The sequence below is a fragment of the Lates calcarifer genome, linkage group LG6 (genome assembly GCF_001640805.2).
Source record: "Lates calcarifer isolate ASB-BC8 linkage group LG6, TLL_Latcal_v3, whole genome shotgun sequence".
In the NCBI taxonomy this organism is placed as follows: domain Eukaryota; kingdom Metazoa; phylum Chordata; class Actinopteri; family Centropomidae; genus Lates; species Lates calcarifer.
Genome location: NC_066838.1, coordinates 7481188 through 7502959, shown reverse-complemented (window position 1 = coordinate 7502959; position 21772 = coordinate 7481188). Strand labels below are relative to the sequence as shown.

Sequence of the window (21772 nt, the reverse complement as noted above, 5' to 3'; positions counted from 1 at the left end):
CCCTTTTCTCATGCATCTATAATATTTCCCTCCTTTATGCGCTTGACTCCTCCACCTTTTCTTCTCAGTATTTCATTTCAGTAATCTCTCCGTCCTCCTCACTGGATCTACCTGTTAATCCTCCTCCCATTTAAACCACACCTGCCCTTCACTTCCTGTCTGTGAGACTCCACACGATAACACCCAAAGGAAAGAAATGAGCTGTGTGTGTGAGCTTATACTGTACATTTACCCATAATGCCTTCACACACACATATGAAGGTCCCATGAAGCCAGAATGTGAACAGATGATCTGCTCGGCTGTCAGGGCAAACAGGCTGACTTCAGAACATTGGCAGCCGCAGCAACACCACTACTAACTGCCTCATTATGTGTGTGTGTGTGTGTGTGTGTGAGAGAGAGAGAGAGAGAGAGAGAGAGACAGAGAGAGAGAGAGAGAGAGATCCTTACATGCAGAGAGAGTCTGGTGTCTTTCACACCCTCTGGGTGCAGGACGTGGTGACTCAATGTGAGATCACATGCATGTGTGTGTGTGTGTGTAAAATGTATTATAGCTTAGCTGTACTTGTGAGGACTGACTTGTGAAAGCCCACTGGTGTTGATGTTTCAGGACAGTTTGAATTGTGAGGACATTCTGACCTCAAAGCCAGAACAGCTCATTTCAGGGTTACGCCTACACTTAACATAGTATCAGTGAACAAACTGTGGAGTGATCAGCAGTTTGAAATGAAGATCTCCACTCTGAGTGTGTGTAAGTCACTGAAACTACTCAGGCTCTAATTCTGTTACTTCAGCGAATGTCAGTCAGTAGAGCCCAACGATCAGAACAGATATCAGTGTTTGAGAGAATAAAAATATATTCTGATATTTCTGATGATAGCAGTAGACTCTACACTACAGCAGCAGAAATACAGCAGAGAAGCAGCTGGTGTATGTTTTTACAGTGCAGCCAAACAAACATGTTCTTTTAATAAAGATATCAGTAAATAATTGGCCTTTTCCCATTTTGCCACGATTTGATTTCCTGGTGCATTCTGGGTAAGTTTTAGTTTCCAACACAACATCAGGGCTCAGTAAAGTTTGTTAATGTGCTGAGAGGATAGAGGTTTGAATGGTTCACTGTGGCTGCTCCCTCTATCCTCTAGAGTATTTAAAATTGCTCCACTGACAGAAAGAAATTAACACGATCATTGTGTTGTTTTGTTGACAGTGTTTGAGGCTGTGGTTTGTGGTGATGGTGGTGATTTGACAGAGCCCTTTGTGCTTCACCAGGTGATCACTGTTAATGTGGAGCAGCAGCACTGTGATGTTGTTGCTGCATAAGCATTAATTTGGCTTTGATACAGTGTAATAAGAGTGAAGAGTAAACAGTGAAACAATCATCAGTCAATCAGTGTGATCAACTCTCCCTGAATGACTCATCCTGCCTTCTGAGATGTGACTACCTTTAGTACAAAGGTCAGGGTTAACTTCCCCTCCTGATCCTCCCTGACCGTCCTGAGTGTCGGTCATTACAAAGTGATGCTGAGCAGACAGACCTTGTTTCCAAGGAGACCAGACATGTCAGTATGAATTCTGGAGAAATGTGTATAAAATTATTCACAAGACATCTATAATTTTTACATTTGATAAAATGGTACGGCCATCAATAATGTGGACTTTCTGTTAAAATATTCCAGACAGTGTAAACATCATATATCTTCAATGAAGATTCAGAACGAGCTGATACAGAATAAATATGATGCTGTCAGACAGAGTGGAAAACGCTGGTTTCTCTAACTTTAAAGCTGCAAGGGGAGTACTGGTCTGTAAGGTGTTATGGTCTCTATAATCAAGGTTAGGGTAAACATGTAGATATAAATTTGTATTTGATATGGAAGAAGTTTTGGGTGGATTGTTTGATCTGTTCTCATCTCCTGAATATAAATCAATGTAAAGTCCTCACAAGTGTAGCAGAGTCAGTGAGTGTATGCATGTCCAACAGATCAATAGGTGAGTGGACATCTCCTCTTTTACAGCTCAATATGTTTCAATGCTGTATCTTTACTGCCTCCCAGAGAACCATTTGTTTTGACCTCAGCTGATTCAATAACAGTCACAAACAGACGTCAGACGAGGCTGAGACACAGTCAGATGACTGAGGAATATTGGCCACAACCAAGATAAACTCTAATGTTCAGATTTTCACAGTAAAAAAATCTACTGCACAGGCAGCAGTGTTTTATATCTCCAGTTTTATATCTTTTTTTGTGATAATCAGTAGAAGAGCCTCGTAGTTAGCATCACCCAGGTTATTGGCCTAAATTATGAAGTGGGCAGCAACAGAGAAGATATCCACAAAATAAATTTGGATTTACTGGTGGAACGTGACATTTAATTTCATTTTTATCCAAGTGTCTCTAAAGTAGTTCTTTATCAACGTATGGCGTCCTTACAATTCAAATTAAGCTACCACTCCTGTTTGGGATAAAACAGCATAGCAGTAAAGTAGGAAAGTCCAGGGGATGTTTGGTCAACCATGTTCAGTCAGGTGATGAAAAAGCCAAATGAAGTCAACCTGGGGGGAAAGTTGAAGGGCTCAGACATCCTGATAGAGCCAATAAATGTGGTCCGGGCATCTGATCAGGATGTTTCCTGTACATCCATCCTGTGGACATCCTCCTGGAGGAAACCTGGTGGCAGACTGATGCCAGAGGTGTAATGTATCTGTGGAGTCTGCTCTGCCTCAGGACCAGGGAGAGGATGTCTAAGCTCCTCTACCTACTCTGCTGTCTCTGCATATGGAAAGTAGATAAGTGGCAGAAAACTGCAATGATTAGAAGGCTTCATGTGAAATTTCTTTTTAAACATATTTTTTAAGTTCTGGTCATCAGGCAGACACATTAAAAGCTAGCATGACGGCTCTTCTAATGAAAGTAACTGTCAAGTCACCAGCACATATCCTGCTCTCCAAAGCCATAAAATGCATGTGATGGTGCAAGATGAGCTGCATCTATAAAATAAAGAGTTTTATACCAAAAAGACTCACTGTGGAATATAATCACCTGGTTTGTCAAACCTGGATTGCTGAGTCTGTATGAATGAGTTTTAGATTTCATTTTTTCACAGAATAAGGGCAGAAGCTGGTTTGAGGCATTTGACTGATGCAGAGTCTCTAAAGTCTGGTTCTCTCTGCAGATGTGGTTAATTAAACATCTTAACGTTGGTGGAACATCTGTCCCTGAACTGTTATGTATGGTTCAGGCTGAACAGATCTTAACCTTCTGTTCAGGTGGAGGGGCGGTGCTGCTCGGCTGTTTTTAGATCATATTTCACCATTAATAAAAGTTCACTATCTGCTCTGATTGATACTCCTGTTTACCAGCCTCAGCAGCTCTCAGATCACACCAACACTCTCTTTTGTCTCCAGTCAAAAGACTTCAGAGGCAGAGGGGAGCAGACAAACTGTTTTGAATTTGACCTGCTGGGGGATGACAGCGCTCAGAGGACGTGGGTGGAGGAGCGGGTGGAGAGAGACGGGGTTTAAGGGTGCTACAGCAGTGTAATGGTCTGCTGTTGTCATCAGAGACGGCACATGTGTCTCTGAGGCGTAAACTATATTCCTGAGCCCTGTTGTTCATAATCATAATAATAACAGTGAATCATTTGCATTGTTTCTCCGCAGCTCTCGCTGTCTCAGCTGGCAGCTACTTCACGCTACCCGACCATCAGCCACTCCAGCTCCGCGTTGCCGTGGCAACAGTCGTTTCCTTCTCTGCTCCATCCTTCCCCGTTGGCATCGGCCCACCAGCTGTCACATGTCGTAAGATTTCCACCCCCGTACACTCACGCACACTGAGGAAAACACACAAGCACTAAGCTAAATGGAATCGTATTAACACACAATGTGCACATTCAGATACAACACTAGAACATGTTACCTGAGCCTTGAAACATTCCTGAGTCTGTGCACAAACACTAGAGTTCAAAGACACACACACACCTCTGCAGCCTCAGACCTGTGGACACACACCACACACACACACAGAAAGCTGCACACTCTTTGTCTCAGGAGCTGCTGAAGCTGCTGGAGGTGCTGGAGTTGCTCCTTTTCATCTTTATAATCAAAAGAAACATTATTCTTTGACTTGACTCTTCAAATCTTTTCACGAAGGGGACTTCAATTTTCTTAAGGTATCCAGTATCCTCCATAACCTCCTGTTTTACCTTCTGGGAAAATATGTTTAATCTGCCTTGTCCAGGATGACTTTTGTTAATGATTTAACCTTTTGTTCCAGGTTTAGCTGCCTCATTTCTGTGTCAGTTCCATTGTGAAATGTAATTCATGGCCTTTGAGGAGGTCACAGATGTTTTTCATTTCATGCTTGGTTGAAATAGTTTTAAAAATATAACCACTACAACACTTTGGCTCTCCTATGAGGTCAAAACAAATAGAAAAAGTTCTTAGCCAATGCCTCTTTCATCTAATAAATCCCAATGAACTAGCACAGAAACGGTGGTGGGAATATTATCAGAGAATACATCTGTCTGGGTCTATGTGCTAACAAGCTTTATGCATCTGAACAAAGTTGTGTCACTGCAGCCAGGGGACAGCAGAAAAGAGAGTCAGCTATACTGTGCTGATGTTAATAATTTCTTGAAATGACATGAGGCTAACCTGTTCCTCCCAGGTTGTACGTGTTTACTGTTGAGAATCAGCAGATAGAGCCATTTTGCCTTTGAGAGGCACTTTGTCTTTGCTAATTTAGAGCATTTTCACCCACAAAGATGAATATATTTGGGAATGAGCACAAGGCACAGGAGAGAGAATAAAATCTCACAGAATGGAAAGGAAATCATAAAGCTCTAATCCTGGGATTAACCCTGAATCTTTCTATGCTCATCAAAGTCAGTTTGTACCTTCTCAGATGATATGCTCTATGTCTCTTTGATGTAGAAAAACCATCATCATAACAGCATATTGCTGCTGTTTGAGCGGTATAGAGATTTATTTGGCTGCTGTAAATGTGTCAGTTCTGTCACATGCTGAAGCGTTGGATGGTTGTATGAACTGTTTTTCTGATCATACAGGAGATCTCTTTCCCCTCTTCATGCCACATCTCATGGAGAGTAACTTTGCTGAAATTATGTTAATACTTTACTCATTTATCTGTTTGAATAAATCTAAATGTCCACCCTTGTGGACCAGAACAGTTTCAGTCGTACCTGCTATGTTCACATTGAGTCTGTGTGGCCACCAGGCTGCAACAGGAGGCAGGATTTAATGCATTAATAGTTGCCATGAATATAACTAATGCAGAGATCTTGACCCATCTAATCCATCTCTGAGTGTATTTTTAAATGGTTTCAAAAGGAATTCACTTTGGCAATTTATGTCTCTGTCTGTCGCAAGTACGAGGATGATTATGATGTGATAAGAGATGACAAGTTAATACAAAATCTAAACCATTCTGTTTTACCCTAATATGATACACAGTCCTGCCAGTGGTTTGACAGTGATCTACAAATGTTTGGTTAGGAAGAAGACAATGTAACACACAATAAGTTTTTGGTGAGTAACATTGAATATACATGTAGAGAGAAAACTCCACAGGGTATCTGTTATGTGGTGGTTTATATCTAAATGATGTCTGACTTATTTTGTCTTTACCATGCTTTATATCATCAGTCTGTGTCCATCTATCCAGCTATCCATCCATTTTCTGCTGGGTGGAAGGGTCTGGAAGGATGTTCTGGATGTCTGAATTCAGCCTGGTTGTACTTACAGTAACTGTTCAGTTGAAGTAGTCTTAAGTGCTGGAGTTGAAGTCAACTGGACTTCTTTCAGGTTTCTTGAAGATGTTTCACCTCTCATCCGAAAAGGCTTACTCAGTTCTAGAGCCTGGTTAGGTAGTCCCAGGTATTTAACCTCTTGGAGCTGGTCCTGAGAGTTGTAACCCACCCTGCTACCATGTCATAGTCAAAATGTATACGTTAATGTCCTTGAAGGAGTGTCCCTTCTCCTTTAGATGTATATGAACAGCCAGGTCTTGTCCTGATTAGGTGGCTCTCCTATGCTGTGCAATGAGCTTGTGGAGTGGTTTTTTGGTCTCTCCTATGTATAGGTCTGAGCACTCTTCGCATTGCACAGCATATACAAGATTGCTCAGCTTGTGTTAGGGAGTCTTGTCCTTGGGATGAACCAGTTTCTGTCTAAGGGTGTTGCTGGGTCTGAGGTACACTGGGATTCTGTCTCAGTAGTTTGTCCAGAAGGTAAATCTAATGATAACACAGGATGTGGGTCATGCTGTTGTAGGTTTTTAGATGAGATATTGTTGTGGGCCTCTCTATAAGTTTTATTCTTTCCTATCACAGTGGATTGTATAGGTGCTGTCTCAGAGCTGTCCTGGCCCGTCCACCTGCTTTTATGCCTCAGCTGAGCTAAGAACGACTTTGCTCATATTCTAACTAGACAGCAGTAGCTTTAATGGGTTTCTTTCATAATCCATATAGCTTAAGCTGTGAATCATATTGCAGGAATAATCCAGGAACTGTGGATCAGGCTTACTGGAGATAACAATAGTCAGAAGCACAACATGGCTAAAAAAGGCACAATTGAATTTGGTTTTGAAAGACTGATGTGTATATGGTGATGTCGATGTGAAGATGAGAAAGATCTCGCTACATGACTACTTGTATAATTATTACAATAGTCAGATCGACAAGCACTGCAGTAGCTGTGAGGATCGAGCATATGATCTCTCTCACAGCTCTGAACAATAAAAATGGTTCACATGTCATGAAAACATCTGGTCTTCATTCAATCTCATTTAAGAGAAGATGATGATAAGAGAAACCACTTAACTCTACTAATCTATCACATTCTAACCTTATCTAAGCATAAAAACTAACTCAGAATAGAAACATAAGAAGAAGACATCTGAAACTTCAGACATTCAAAAAGCAAAAACATACATAAGACATCTGTATACTACACTGATAGTGTACTGTGGAAAAACTGTCAGAGCAACTTATCTATTTTATATATATCTATAGCTACTCTGGGAGTCCACAGTCAAGAACAACCAGTGTTTTAGTATTTTTGGTTAGGTTTCATGCAATATGCATTCTATATACCCTGTAATATGACACAGGTAGAAGTGGGAAATGTATTGTATGTGTGCTTACGTGTTCAGATATATCTTGATTTCTTTCCATGTATAAACCAAATCTAATGTTCTATATCTACCAAAGCATCATTGTTTCTCCTATAAGTAGAGATCCTACTCTACAGGCTGACTTCCAAATCTCAAAGTTAGAGTACTTGTAATCTGACATTTGGACTCAAATTAACCACTGTACCCTAATAGATACATAAATAATATTCTAGCCTTAGCCTGGAATTACCATTAATTAAAACCATTAAAACTCTTTAAAATAATTTTAGGATTAATTGTTATTTTATAAATGATAACATTAATATTTTAGTCAGTTGAATGTTTTTTTTTTTTTTTTTTTAAATTTGATCTTTTTATCCCTGCTGTTGGGCAGGAGGAGAAATACTGAACTGTTTTACCATAACAACAATTTAGTTGTCTGGAACACCTTGTTCACTTGAAGTATTTTTAGATACTTTACCCACCTTAAAGTAAAATAATATGATGCATTAGTTGTGAGTAGCCTTTGGGGATATGTAGAATGTTAATCTTCACATTATCAAAGTTAAAGCAAGCTGATATGTCTTTGTGGACATCATGACATACTGACAAATGCTAAAACATAGTGTAACTGTCATAAAATTAACTGACTCAGTCATATCAGTGACACATCAATGTTACCTGAGGTCGTAGCCTCAAAAATTAATTCAACTTTACAATGTCTTCTACATCCAGGTGACCATAGTTTGGTTGTGGTTCATATTCTGCAGCTGATGCTGTGTCGAATGTTCTTCATTCAGTGGCATCAGAAAACACTGTCAATATTAAAGTCATGGTATAAGTATGATCCATTATATCCTTAGTCCACTGGCTGCCATTAGTTCTCAGTTATGATACTGTCAGTAAGTTTCTGTGACAGTCTCTTTGCATATATTGAGTCATTAAATCAGTTTGCAGAATTTATTGTTGAAACCTCTCTGTGTCCTTGTCCATGACCTGAACACACCTCCCTATAAAAAGCAGTTAGTCATGTCATTTTACCGCACAGGCTCGATGGCAGCAGGTTCAGTTACAGTATGAGGCCATTACTCTGAGCCTTTTAAACTTGCTAAGGCTCCTGCAACATGCATTGGCATCGTCTCAGGTTATTATATCACAGGCTGTTTGATCAGAAGGGAACATGGATGTGGATGTTGTATGCTGTTGCGGCGTGACTTTGCTTGAGGTCATTACCAGCATGTTTGATGGAAAGCTCAATAATGTGTACAGCCATGCATGCCCTCTGATAAGCTGAACCGTTCACATGTATCAAAGACCAGGAAAAGATACTTGACTGGAAAATGACACCATTAGCACTCCTTAGCTAATTATCTGTGCTAATACCCCTCCAGCCACGTGTGTGTCGGTGACAGTGAAGAAGGGATTAATGTTTGCCACAAAACATTTAGAAATGTTAAATTGATCCACAGGCATTAACTGTTCTTTTTCTTTTCCTAAATAGTTTATATAGTGAAGTAGAATGCTAAAACAGCAAAAAAGGATAACAAGAAATTATATTGTTAAACGTGAGAATGTTAGTAACTGAAAATGCAGCTTAAATGAAAGACCGTCTCTAAGTGAAAACATAATAAGTTGTTGGTGTTTAACTCATCACTAAGGACTGGAGTTCTGTTTGCTTTTATTTTAATTAAAATGAGAAGTTGACTGTCAGTGGCATTTTGGTTAAATTAAAAGTTACCACAGTCATCTTCACATAAAAATAGGAAGTTAATGCTTCACTTTATGGGTCCTTAGCAAAATAATGATATCCTCCATTCAAAGTAAAGACAACATTCATCAGCCTTCATGTGTTAATGAACACTTACTGTGTGTAACTGTATATGTTGAACTGTTTGCCTGCCTGTGTTGACAGTTAGCTTGCTGTGCACTGACTGTAAGGTTCTCTAGATTACACTGCCTATTAACTCAAACTGATACCAGTTGAACATCGTCTCTATTCTCTACTTTCTTCAAAATTATGTCTTCAGACATTACCTGGAAATTCCTAAATCTGTAAAATGAAGTGAAAAATCTTCATGTTATTTTTAAAAATTAGGCTTGTCCTATGTTTGTTATTGTCAGCAAATCCCATGAAAAGATCAAAACCCAACAATTAATTCATCTTTCTTTATCTGTGTATCCAAAGCCTGATACAGTTTATTCCTCTGTGCCATAAAACTCTGTCGTTCTAAAACACATCAGTGATCTGCACAAGACTGGACTGTGTGACCTGATGTTCCTTCACTGTGATGAACATGAGCATTATGAGTCAGTACCACAAACACTAACTAATTACCAGTGCACCAAATGTGTATTCATTTAAGGCTGAAAACAGTCTCTAACAAATGCACTCTTCTCTCTATGTGTAAGTGACATTTGATAAAGACTACGGTGCCCAGCTGTTTCTGTAAATTACTGTTTGTTTAAACGATCGATTAAACTGGATATTTGTGACCCACTTTGAAAGATTTGCATCTTCACTGAGAACCAATGGGCTTGGGGCCACAGACAGAGTAAGGAGATGGAAATGTACTGAGAGATGGACAAAGATTGCTCTTTTTGTGGGATTTGTAAACAAACCATATGGAACAAAATGGTGTTTAATGCTGTAAGACATATATTTGCAGGAGCTCCTGTGATGTGTTAAAGCCTGTTTTGTACACTGGGTAGAAACTGAGTGAAGGTCACTGGACTTTTGAAAGTCCGCTGCTTCCAATGAATCCACTTATATAGAATCTTGCATACTCCACATTCTGTGCTCCAAAGGTTATTATCTGAGCTGATTCATCTCCTTACCATCTATCCCAGGTATTCTGCTCTTCGAAACCTTAAGAAATTGCATTGGCACACCTTACCACTTTCTCCTGGTGATGTATTATCTACTTGTCAACTTTATTTATGGAGTATTTTCAACATAGGTGTGTTGTACAGTAGAGGTCTTTGCAGAAAACAAGGGACACACAAGCAGATGAAATCCAGTAGAGTAAAACACAAGTGATAAAACGGCAGAGACGAAACATACAGAGAGTTAATATTCATCCAGGAGGACAGACGTCAAATCTGTCCAGTTCAAACCAACACATTGTAAGTAGTGATTTTAGAATTGGCAAGGCAGCTTGTAGGAAGTGATTGATGACAAGAAGTCATACCTTCTGCTTCAGACATCTCCTGGTTGTCCACACACGTCATATGGAAATAAGAATAGCAGACCACAGTTCTGAGATTCAGACGTCATCCTGTTTATCCTTTGGCTTCCAAACATGTCGACTTACAGTGGGGTAAAAACCCCTAGACTTTGAACCACTTCACATGTCGGTCAAGGCCAGGGGTTACTGATCATTTCCTTCATCTGCATCTTAACATTTTGTTCCAGGCTTGCTCAGCTGTCAGCAACATTGCCCACCTGGAAATGGACCTTCAGCAGGAGGGGGATGCGTCACCCTCGGGTCAGAATGAAGGAGACCAGCTTCAGGAGCTGCCCTTCACCCCTGTCCACGCCCCTGTCATCACTCTGGGGATGAATGTGCCCAGGTGAGCTCTCCCCACTGTCTGGTTTAGATATGGCCAATCATCTGTCCCAGGTAGTCAAGAGGTCTTTATGCTGTACAAAACCCCCATGAACAAACATGATCAGGTTAAAAAGCAAAAACATACTGTGAGTTATAATAGAATAAATAATAGTAAAATAAATAAATAGCCAAATGTCCTGAGGAATAAGTGATGGCTTCTGCTGTATCTCATTATGTTGTATAACATTACTTGTAAATTGATTTTACTCTGAGTAGCACAGGACAGAATACATAAAGCATGGTGGACATTATTTCCTTAAACATGTAGTTTTGTGTCATGCTCTCTTCTCTGCCTCTGAATAATCATTACTCATGTTAATCTCAGTCATTTGCATAAACTAAACTAAATCCAGTATGTGGGACCATTCTCCTCTCTGACACCCTGATCCTGTTTGAGGAGGAGAGGAAATACCACTGCATGTATGTTGGTGTTGGCATCAGCTGTATAATTTGAATTGCAATAAAGAGGCCAGCTGTTGTGAAGCCTTGAGCACTGGGCAGTATAATGATGGATGCTCACAATGGTTAACCTTGAAAATCCATTAGCTGAATACTGACTTGAGTGGAATTGAATTGTTGGTCAGCGATCCAGTGTAAAAAGGACGTTAAGACATATGAAACCAGTACCCGGCCTTCCTAGATTAATAGATATGGAACTCAAGTTTTTAGAACATTTCTTCTTTTTCTCCTTGTATTTTCTGTGATCATTTTCTGGTTTGATGAAGCTCTCCACTGCAGCATGTGAGGGTGACCTGGGTGTTACTCGTGTTTGATGGGAGACATTATTGAATGAAGTCACTTTAAGCATCCTTTAACGTGTTCCTGTTTTATCTGGCCTGGTATCTGGACGTGAACACTGGTACAGTCCTTCATTACCACAATAGTTCACTGCCTTGCTATCTACAGAGGGATATCGATCGGCTCACTAATTGGCAGCTTGTGTGCACTGGCTACTATAGCAGCATTGGAGAATTCAGCTCAGAGCCAATTTAAAGAAATCGTTTTGTCAGCCTTTACATCCCACTTTGGGTAATGGTCTCAGCATTGTTTGTTAGCCTGAAAACTCATTATTAAATCCACCTGTAAGGAGCAGTTCTGGATTTGATTTAGTGGAGCAGGATGCAATGAATTGAGCTCACAGTTTACATGCAACAATAATAGAGATTGGAGAGGATATGATAATGGAAGCCAGGCCTGCTGAGGTGGGACACCCTGAAAATAACGGGCACAGTAACTCCGAAACAAGACATTGCATTAGTAAAGAGAGTGTGTAAATAAGCAGCTGGCATCGAAACAGTTTCCCAATCCCAGAGTTTGGATCCAGACACGATGCTGTTCAGTTCAGTGGGCTGAAACATCTCTGCCTCTTCACTCAGAGCCAAAACATCTCTCTGACTGTGTTTGCTGTGGAATGACCCACTTCTATGAGAAGAACAATGAAGTCTAAAGAAGTTTAATTGAAGTTGCTGTGCATATCTGATTGAGCCCCTTTTGAAATAAAAAACGATGGCCTGAATATTAATCTACTGGGGCTAAATTAAGCTATAACTCTGAGCGATCGGGAAGAGAGGGAAGGCATGAAATTGACACAGCCACAGAGGAAAACCCAATCAGCTGTCTTCTTTACTGTTGCTGCCTTAATTAGTTTGATCAAGGCTTCATTCTTCCACAGATTTGACGCTGTGGGCTCGGCTGTTTACCGACCGGACACAGGCAGCGTTACTGTTGTGATAAGCCCAAACATCATCATTTTTCTGTGCTTGCACTTTAGCCAGCCATCTGTGCGCTGTGTTTATCATCGCCACAGTGTTTGGTGTCAGCGTTGAAAGTATAAGTTATGAATGTTACCATAGTTGCAGAAAAACAGGTGGCCACTATGATTAGAGATAACTGCCAATTATACTAGAAAATCCTGAGGGAGCACTTTGGCTCTGTCCTCTCTCCCCTGTAAGTGTTCCTGTGGTGCTGCTGTTGTTGAATATTGCTGACATCTTCATGCTGTATAATCATTGTTTTACTGCATTCTTTGTCAAGTCCGACCGGATATTGAAATTCGGGTTCAATTTAACAGGATGAAGTGATAAACCGAAGTTATCTCCTGAAAGACAGACATCTTGAGTCAGAATAGAACTGATCCAAGATAAAACAGCGCTCGCTCTACAATGATAAAACAGCATCGTATTCCACTCAGATCCAAACATTTTTTCTGCCTCATTTACAACTACAAATCACCCAAGTGAGGCCAGTGCAGCGGGGACTAAACACATTACCTCCTGCTGCTCGTAAAGCATCAAGAATGGCGTTCACTCAAGTCTTTTCAGCTCAGGGGATGATTGATGTGCACTCATGAATCTGGAGCTTTTCACTAATTTAACCATGCTCCTGTAGTTCCTCCTCAGTCAGCTCCAGGAGCTCACTCGCTCACCTCTACTCTGCTGGCTTCCCTGAGATAATGGACTGCAGCGGGCAGGTGGCAGAAGTGCTGGATCCCACAGAGCCGGTGCCCTTTGACCCCCAGCGTGAAGAGAAAGACCCTCTACAGGGCAACCTGCTGGTGTTCCAGTTTCTGGCGTTCACCAGGTGAGGTCTGCAGCACTGCACTGTAACTACTGACTGTGCACAGTCTGTTTCTGTATCTCAGTATAGATTCAGCCTGTGTGTTAGGACAGATTATGTCTAATGATTTGTTTCTCAGGTGTTACTGTAAATACAATTATTTCTGTTCTCAGAAATGTTGCAGTTTTTGTTGCTGTGGAAGTGAAAGAGTTTATACATTTTGTTTGACAGCCAAGGATAACACCCATACAGCCTACCTTTATATTTCTCTCTCTCTTTTTTGTTGTCTTGAACTGCTGGTAAGATTTCAATGCACTTAAACCAGGCATAAAATCCTGCCACTCATCCTTTACTCACATGTCAAGTAAATAACCATACACTCCACACACACACACACACACACACAATGTCAGAGAAACACATGAACACACTTCCCGTCAGCGGCCCATCACAAAAACCACGGAGCCAGCGTCCCCTCTGTCAGGGGCTGACAGTGGAGGGGGGGCTGCTGACGGATGGGCCCCAAACACACCATTCTCTGTGTCCTTCTATCTTGTCATCAGCTCTGTCGGCAGTTTGATAAACCCAATTCACATATGTCAAGTTGATCATAGACTTTCCACTATGCCGCTGTTTCCTGTGCACCAGTCTCAGCTCTCTGTATTTACCTACTGCATCCTGCTCCTCTCACTGTCTGAACAGACAGAATATGTACTTATCAGTAGGGTAGCGCAATCTGTCGGGTAGAAAATATCTTTCAGAATGAACTATACTTCTATAGAGATCAAATGTGAGGCTCTTCCTGCATGGTAATGCATGCAATTAACTTCATGTTGGAGTGCTCTAAGCATACAGGATTATTGATTTACACTATTTAATATTCCACATGCCTCCATTTTATTGTGGATTACAGCTTCAGACATTTTTGGCAAAGCTGTAGCTGAGATCTCCATATCAACACTTTTTGGCTACTGGGACTGTCTGTATGATGTGTCCATGTGAACTTCAGACGTTGATGAATGACATGAAGCTATGACCAGCAGTCGTTCTGTGGAGAGAGAGAGAGGAGGAGGAAGTAGCTGAGGGAGAAAAAGAAACACATCCTGACTGAACAGTGACAACAAGCACATGAAGTCTTGTTGCAGACCAAAAACATTTTAAAATGCTGAAACTGTCCTCTGTTTTAAACTTGTGTTGTCAATTAATGTGCTGATTATTTTTTTGAGTTTGTCTCTAAAATGTCAGATATTTGTGAAAAATTTTGCAGATGCCAAGGAGACGTCTTTACATTAGTTGTTTTATTGGCAATTGTAATCGTGTTGTTGTTTTTCAGTTAAAGTCAGTATAGGTCAAGTGTCAGATGTTGCAGCCTCTAAAATCACAGACATGTTGAGTTAACATTGCTACCTCAATTAGACTGAACTGATCTGAAGTTGTTAGTTGAACAGGTGGTTCAGCACTGTGCCATCTTGTTGAAATTTGAGCCTCCTAATGAATATTCCTGGGGACACGGTGACGTTTCTAAAAAGAAGTGAGATGGAGCGAGCAGTAATCAGACAGGTTGTAAACAGAACCCCAGGTCAAATTATTGCCTGATTCAGCTTTTACCTGCCATACAGCTGCCATACAACCCAGTTCACACACACTGGGTTGAGCAGAGAGGTCAGTAATGACATATCTCCTATCTCCAGCTCAGCATAGCATCACTTTCCTGTTTCTGGTAATTAAATCTCTTCCTGTCTGCAGGCCAGTTGGAGGAAGTTTGGTAGTAAAAACACAGTTATATTGTGAGATTACAGCAGCACATATTTAAAGCCTCTGACTAAGTTGCAACACTATTGTGTTATCATTTGGAAACAATGACACAAAACAGATATTTTAATATCAGTGTGGATTTTTACTTGAATTTGTGTCCTGATGGTGTGAAATATTATCTGATTCCTGTGGTTGTTTGGACACCTCGAGGCAATCTGGAGTCAAACCTGAAACTACGCACTGGAACACAGACTGAGGATCTCTCTCTCTGTAGACTTTTGGGGGGGGGTTACCTGATAATTATGACAAACAGGTATGGCAGGCAGGGGCTCAGGCAGCAGTAGCAGTAGCACTTAGGCGAGCGGGGAACCTGTGGATAGGCTGTGTAATTTCTACCTCTCACTCAGGCGCCGTAATTATCAATCTTGTGTGTTTACAGAATGAATATTAATGCCGGCTCATCTGTGAAGACGGAGCATCTTTAACAGTGGAACATCAGAGCGTGTGATTGGCTGGAAGGCCACACACTGCTCTTATTAAATTCCACTTTGAAATCTCTGGCTCTGACGGCCTGTCCATCGTTGTGGGGAGCCTCTCCTCCTCCCTTCTTGTCTTTTCTCCTCATTATTGAAAACCAGATGACTGATTGCTTATCTATTCATCAGACAGAAACAGAGTATGAGCAGAAATATGTGTCAGTAGAAACTGAATGTGAATCATTTATATCTGAATCACTGAATAATTACATTAAAAAACTGAATTTGAATTTGTATTGTTTAACTTGAATAATTGCATTGACAGACTGAATCTAAATCTGAATAATCTGAAATTTATTAGTTTGGAACTGAATTCTAATGAACTTGAATCTGAATTTGGTGTTATGGAACTGAATTCATTTTCTATGAAACTATTTGATCCTCACTCTAAATTCGACTGTCCATATACTTCCGCAGTCAGCTCTCACAATGCAGATTCAGTTCACTGAGACACACACCTGGTTGATGAGGGAGAAAACTCCTTTTCAGCTAGGCAGCACCCACTGTATGTTTTTGACTTTTCACTCCCATTGATCCATGGATTTGTAGGGACTGATTAACACCGAGGAATATTTCTTCTGACCATGGATGATGGTGGGAGTGGACTGTCAAACATTTACTATAACAATCTTCTGACTGTTCAACCGATGCTAAGGTTACAGCTGTTGTTGTAGAATTGTTGCTATTGTTTGTCAGCTGCAGCACGTGAAGATAAAAACTGAAAATATTTGACAGTAGAGTTTAACAAAGCATTGACATTAGCTCATATGGCCTGAGCACCATTAGGCTTTTAATTTTATGCTTAATGATGTGTAAAGGAGTTCTGTGAATCTGCAATCGATTGCTCTTTCCCAATGATCAGATGTGTGTCTCAATAAACTGAAACTGAATTGAGAGAACAAATTTGATGACTGATAAATTCAAGATCAGTTTTAATTTGTCAATGCAGTTATTCAACTTAATCAATGCAGAATCAGATGATGTGACTCAGATTCAGTTTCCAGTGATACAAAGAAGCTCATCCTGAAACTCACTTCGTGCCAATATTGAGAGCTCATAGGCTCACTGGGACTGTTTGTAGGTTTAGATTTGTGTGTGTGTGTGTGTGTGTGTGTGTGTGTGTGTGTGTGTGTGAGAAATCACACTCAGAGGGTGGTGTTTGTATGAACAGTATACACACCACCAGCAGGTTCTCATCATCAGAGTCTTTTCTTTCTCCAGAGGAGTCGAAGTAAACAAAAAGAAAAAAACTTTGTGTTAACAGAAGAATGAAACCATATGTACACACTTTTTACAGAAACACGGATCTACAGATCTAATGACAAGCTTCTTTATGGTGATTTTAGTTCTGAGGAAGAAGCCAACTGATCCACTTCTGATCAATCATAGGTGTAATTCTCAGTTTATACAGATTACAGCCACTTTAAAGTGTGATTTACCCCCTTTAGTTCTGATCTACATTTTAATTATAGTTATATAATATTATAATTTTAATTTTAGTGTAGGTTTTCACTTTACAGTATCTGTGAAGCTGAATCACCGGCTCTGGAAGGATGTGAAAGAAATGACATATCTAATCTGTTATTCCTTGAGTTGTCTGAGATAAATCATTAACTGGAATCTGATTTACTCTGCAGGTTTTTAATGATATTCAGACCACTTCACTACCCACATAGATTCATTTCTAGAAAAAAATCACAGTTAGCATTCAAATTGCTAATGTTCAGGACAGTAAATCAGTCATTTTATTTACATGTACCCCTGCTGTATTACATTGAAATATTACACAGAGTGATCATTATCCTCTGAATAATCCTCTTCTTCTGTCCTCTGACAGAATACCTGCTTCAGGTGTAGGTCCTGATTGGCCTGAAAACGTCTACTTCACCTTCCAGTTCTATCGCTTCCCACCAGTCACATCACAGCAGCTCAAACTACTGACCAGTGACAGGGTCCAACACAAAGCCAGCGATCCACTTCCCTGTGTACTGGCCTCTATCAACAAAGATGGCACCGTCAACTCAGGTAAGGATGCACTAAATTAATTCATATCATCATTTTTTCTTGACTTTCCAGCAGCCACTGGCTTCATTCACATTAGCATGATATAAAACTGCAGTGGCATGAAACATACTAGAGAAGTATAATCCTAGTGAATCATGTGGAGCTGTGTTATCAGTGCATGGTTATACAACTGAGAAGATGGGCTACAAACGCATGGTGTTTGGTGCATTCAGGTCCTTGTCAGACAGTGGAAAAATGCAGTTATCTGTATAAGGACTTATTATATGATTTGGTAAATACGTGTTACACAGAGTGTAAGATGTGTGTGATTTGTTTCACTGCTCTGCAGGTTAATGTTGTGCGATCAGTGTGAACAGACTCAGAGCTCGTTCCATGATGCTCCGTGATGTTCTCTGATGCCGAGGCACTTCTCTTTCAATCAGCTGAGCGGGCGCTGATTGATGTCAAGTCTATTCATGTAGCAACTAATGAAATGGAAGAGATATTACAGCTTCTGACAGAGCGTGATATTGAACACACAAACAACCCCCCCAGCTCCCCCACCCCTCATTCCTACGCCTACCTATACTCTCCATTCCCCAGACACACACTCCAGTCGAACTCCATCAATATTTTTCTCAGTCTGTCTCAGCCTATATCATCCTCCTACACTCACACACATCTTTCATACACTCTGAGACCCTCTCCACTCCTTCACTGTTTCTCTCAGTCTTTAACCAAGTAACTGTTTCTGAACCTGACTCATCTGTCTTCACCACAAAAACCACATAAAAGCCTCAAATACTCCTTACAAACAGATAACAACCTCTCTGTAAAGATGTTGTCATAGTTTGTCATCAAATTGCTGCTCAAGAGCTCAAAAGTTTTTTTTGGTTTTTTTTTTTTGCAAAACCATTCCAGGCACTTATGAGAGAGGTTTATGAACTTTTAGAAACTTTTTGTTGTAATTGTTCCCTAAATTACAAGTTTTATGTATTTGTGTATCAGAATACAAACAGAGGAGAGATGGTAATTAGCTTTAATGTTACTGATGTTTACACAGGGATATCATCAGAGCAATAATAATAAAAGAAACTGAAAACAAAAGGGAGAAAATGGATGAAAACTGAAATTAAACTTTATTTTTCTTTTTATTTTTATGTGATCACTTGTTAAAGTAGGAGAACAAATGAAACACCCAGACAACACTTTTATATAAACAACGAGTCAGATAAAAAATTCTTTCATTGTTATTACAGACATCATAGAGATGATTTTGATATAATGTAAAGTTAAACTGTGTAGGTTTTGGAATGATCACAGGCTTTTAGTGTTAAGATGCTGTATAAACTGACCTCACTCATGTTGACTTTATGACTCACACATAAACATTTCAATGGTTTTATCACAATATGAAAAAATAGATAAACACACTGTAATTCAGAGGATATATTTGTTGTTTGCTTTATGTCCCAACACACTTTCCAGTCAGGTCATCTAAAGTCTATGTCTATGATGTTCACTTCTCATTATATTTCATTTTCAAATGTGCTTGTGTTCAGCTCCAGCTGATCCTAGTTCTTGCCTGTAGACCTGTAAACAGACTTGCTGGGTGGAGTTCAGTAGTTGTAGCTACAATCTAAACTGACTGTTCCTCCTTAAAAAGCAGAGATATCTCTGTCATTTAAAGTTCAACTGAACTCAGTAGATTTAAGGTCATGATGTCTCTGCAAACTGTCCAGACTTTAAACTTCTTCTGTTATAGACTAAGTTGTCTGTTTCTTTGCTTACAGTCTTTCTTAGGATATTTGGCAGAATTCTAATATTCTGTAAAATGTATAGCATCAGGTTACCTGGTGTTTTGTCTTTTTTTCAGTGGTTGTGCGTCTTCATGCCCTGCAGCACTTCTGTCTGCTGCTGCCTCTGTTTCATTGCTGAGACAAGCTGTTGGTATTCAATGCGGCCTCAAGAAAATATAATACAAGAATTCATGTTTATTATTTATTTATTCCTAGCTGTGACCCCCATAGCTCATTCAGTCTTGTTGTCATGTCTCAATCTGTAAAACAACTGCAGAGTCCTGTCTAAACCACTGAGCTTCAATGTAGAAACTCTGACATGTTTCCTTTAACAGAGCATGAGACCTTTAAATCTTATCCAACATGTCATTATGTCTGCTGGACTAGACTCTGATCACCTGATGTTATACATGACTTCTCAGTTTTATTTCTTTTTTCAAGTCTCGAACATTTAACCTGTGGTTACAGGGCGGGGTTACAATTGACTGTTACATTGCAGATCCATTCACAAAATACAGTATTTCACTAAACTCCATTACCAACAATCTCTGAATCTTTTATTTGTTCCTTTTCATTACTTTTTATTGGTTCACTTTGATTTTTTTTCCTGACTTTTCCTGTAGCGCCACCAGCAGGTCAGTGTTTTCCTATGATGGACTGGTAGAAAAGTTTGTATTTTCGTTGTCTCCAGAGGATGAATCCTAACATCCTGTGATGTTTCCTCTGGCATTATCATTTTATCATAAAGTTACCACCCATTTTACATCCAGCTCATAACTGCTCATACTTAATTTATAGCACCACTGTAAAGAAATGACCATCACGGTTATAATATAGTGACAGATTGACTGTATTTTACAGACAACCATTAAAGGAGCTAATTTAATTTTCCTTCTCCAACAGTTTGTAGTTATCTTCTACTCCCTGACTGGACAAATGAATTTTAATGTAAAACACTGAACACTGGCTGTGGTTTAAGTGACCTATAACAATATAAATGATTCAAGTATTGTACAAGATCAGTGATCTTCTGACTGCTCTCTCCTCTGCTGTGAGACTCATAGGCGGAGGTTGAGAGGGAATATGGAATCTGACTTTGAGCTTCAAAGCTGCTGCAGTTATTCAGCATCGTGATTCTGTGTCCTGCTGAGTCCAAGTTCCCCAGAAGCCCATTGAATTCCTAAACCAGTTTCAGGCTGTGGGTAGATAACCATTTCATGTCTCTTCACGCACTCATTAGGACTCAGAAAATTTGTTTCAGTCGAGCTATCCACTCAGTTTTACAGCTTCATTTGATCAGACTTAATGTCACAGTATGGCTGCAAAAGAGGAACATCCCAGATCTGATCAACCCTCAGATTCAGGTATGCTGCTGATAAATGACAACAGGAAGTGATACATGAAAACTCAAGACAGTATGTTTCTCTCAGTAACGTTATAATACACAGACCAGAGGACAGTCAGTTCTTCACTCTATTATGCCACTAAGCACTCATGGACTGAGGAAGGAATGAGACTCAGTTTGGCTGTTTCCTGCTGTCCAGCTCAAGCTCATTAGCTCACACAGAGATTAAAGTGCCCTGTCTGATTTCTCCCTGACAACTGGTGTAACATTTTTACAATTATCTACAAGCAATTTAAACTGGAGGTAATAACAATTACTGGAATTCACCAGCGAGCAAAGGAATTTACCATTTATTTCCTTTGTAATAATGTTTTTTTTTTCTTCTTTTCTTTTTATATTAAAACCTGCAGTGGGACAAACTGGGAGTTCTGAGTAACTGATGGGAACAACAGATCAATATGTGAAGGGTGAAGTGATGGGAATAATCCTGTATCTGCCCACACAGCTGATCGGAGCTCTTCTCAGGACTGTGTGGGCATGAACAGTCTGTGCTTGACTGACATGTCTCTGACTTAACATTTGGTTGTGTTGTATCTTTAAGGTGAATTCAGATGAACATGAATTCAACACAGCGTTAGCTCTACCTAGCTAGCAGTGTATGCAGCAGACGTGTGTGTGTGTGATGTTAATGTGTTTGTGTGCCAGCTCAGCCTGAACTCCAGCTCTGTGCGTTATTTTTCGTCTCTTGGCTGTGTATATTTTATATCACTCAGAAAGCCTCTGAAATTAAAGCAACTAAAATTATTCAACTCACAAGGATGCAACTTTGTATAAATAAATAATCTGTGATCCTCCAGGTACTTTGTCTACCTGGAACCAGATCCGACTCAGAGCCCAGCCCCGTGGCTGTGTTACAACACGAAGTTAAAAACCTGTAGATTAATGAAATGTCCTTCACCAGCACAGTGATGTGCCGACAAGATCAAGAATAACCTAATTTGTTCAATACTTAAAAAAATAAAAAACCTCAACA

At 40.0% G+C, this 21772-nt stretch overlaps 1 protein-coding gene across 2 annotated transcripts in view; it reads left to right on the top strand.

The window, feature by feature from the left end:
- nphp4 (nephronophthisis 4) overlaps positions 1-21772 on the top strand; it is a 143581-nt gene that overhangs the window by 85808 nt on the left and 36001 nt on the right. For both annotated transcript variants that reach the window (XM_018675135.2, XM_051071077.1), the window contains exons 13-16: positions 3665-3802; positions 10549-10706; positions 13133-13324; positions 17429-17616. In XM_018675135.2, coding sequence (XP_018530651.1) covers positions 3665-3802; positions 10549-10706; positions 13133-13324; positions 17429-17616 — 676 coding nt within the window. The remainder of the gene's footprint in view (positions 1-3664; positions 3803-10548; positions 10707-13132; positions 13325-17428; positions 17617-21772) is intronic.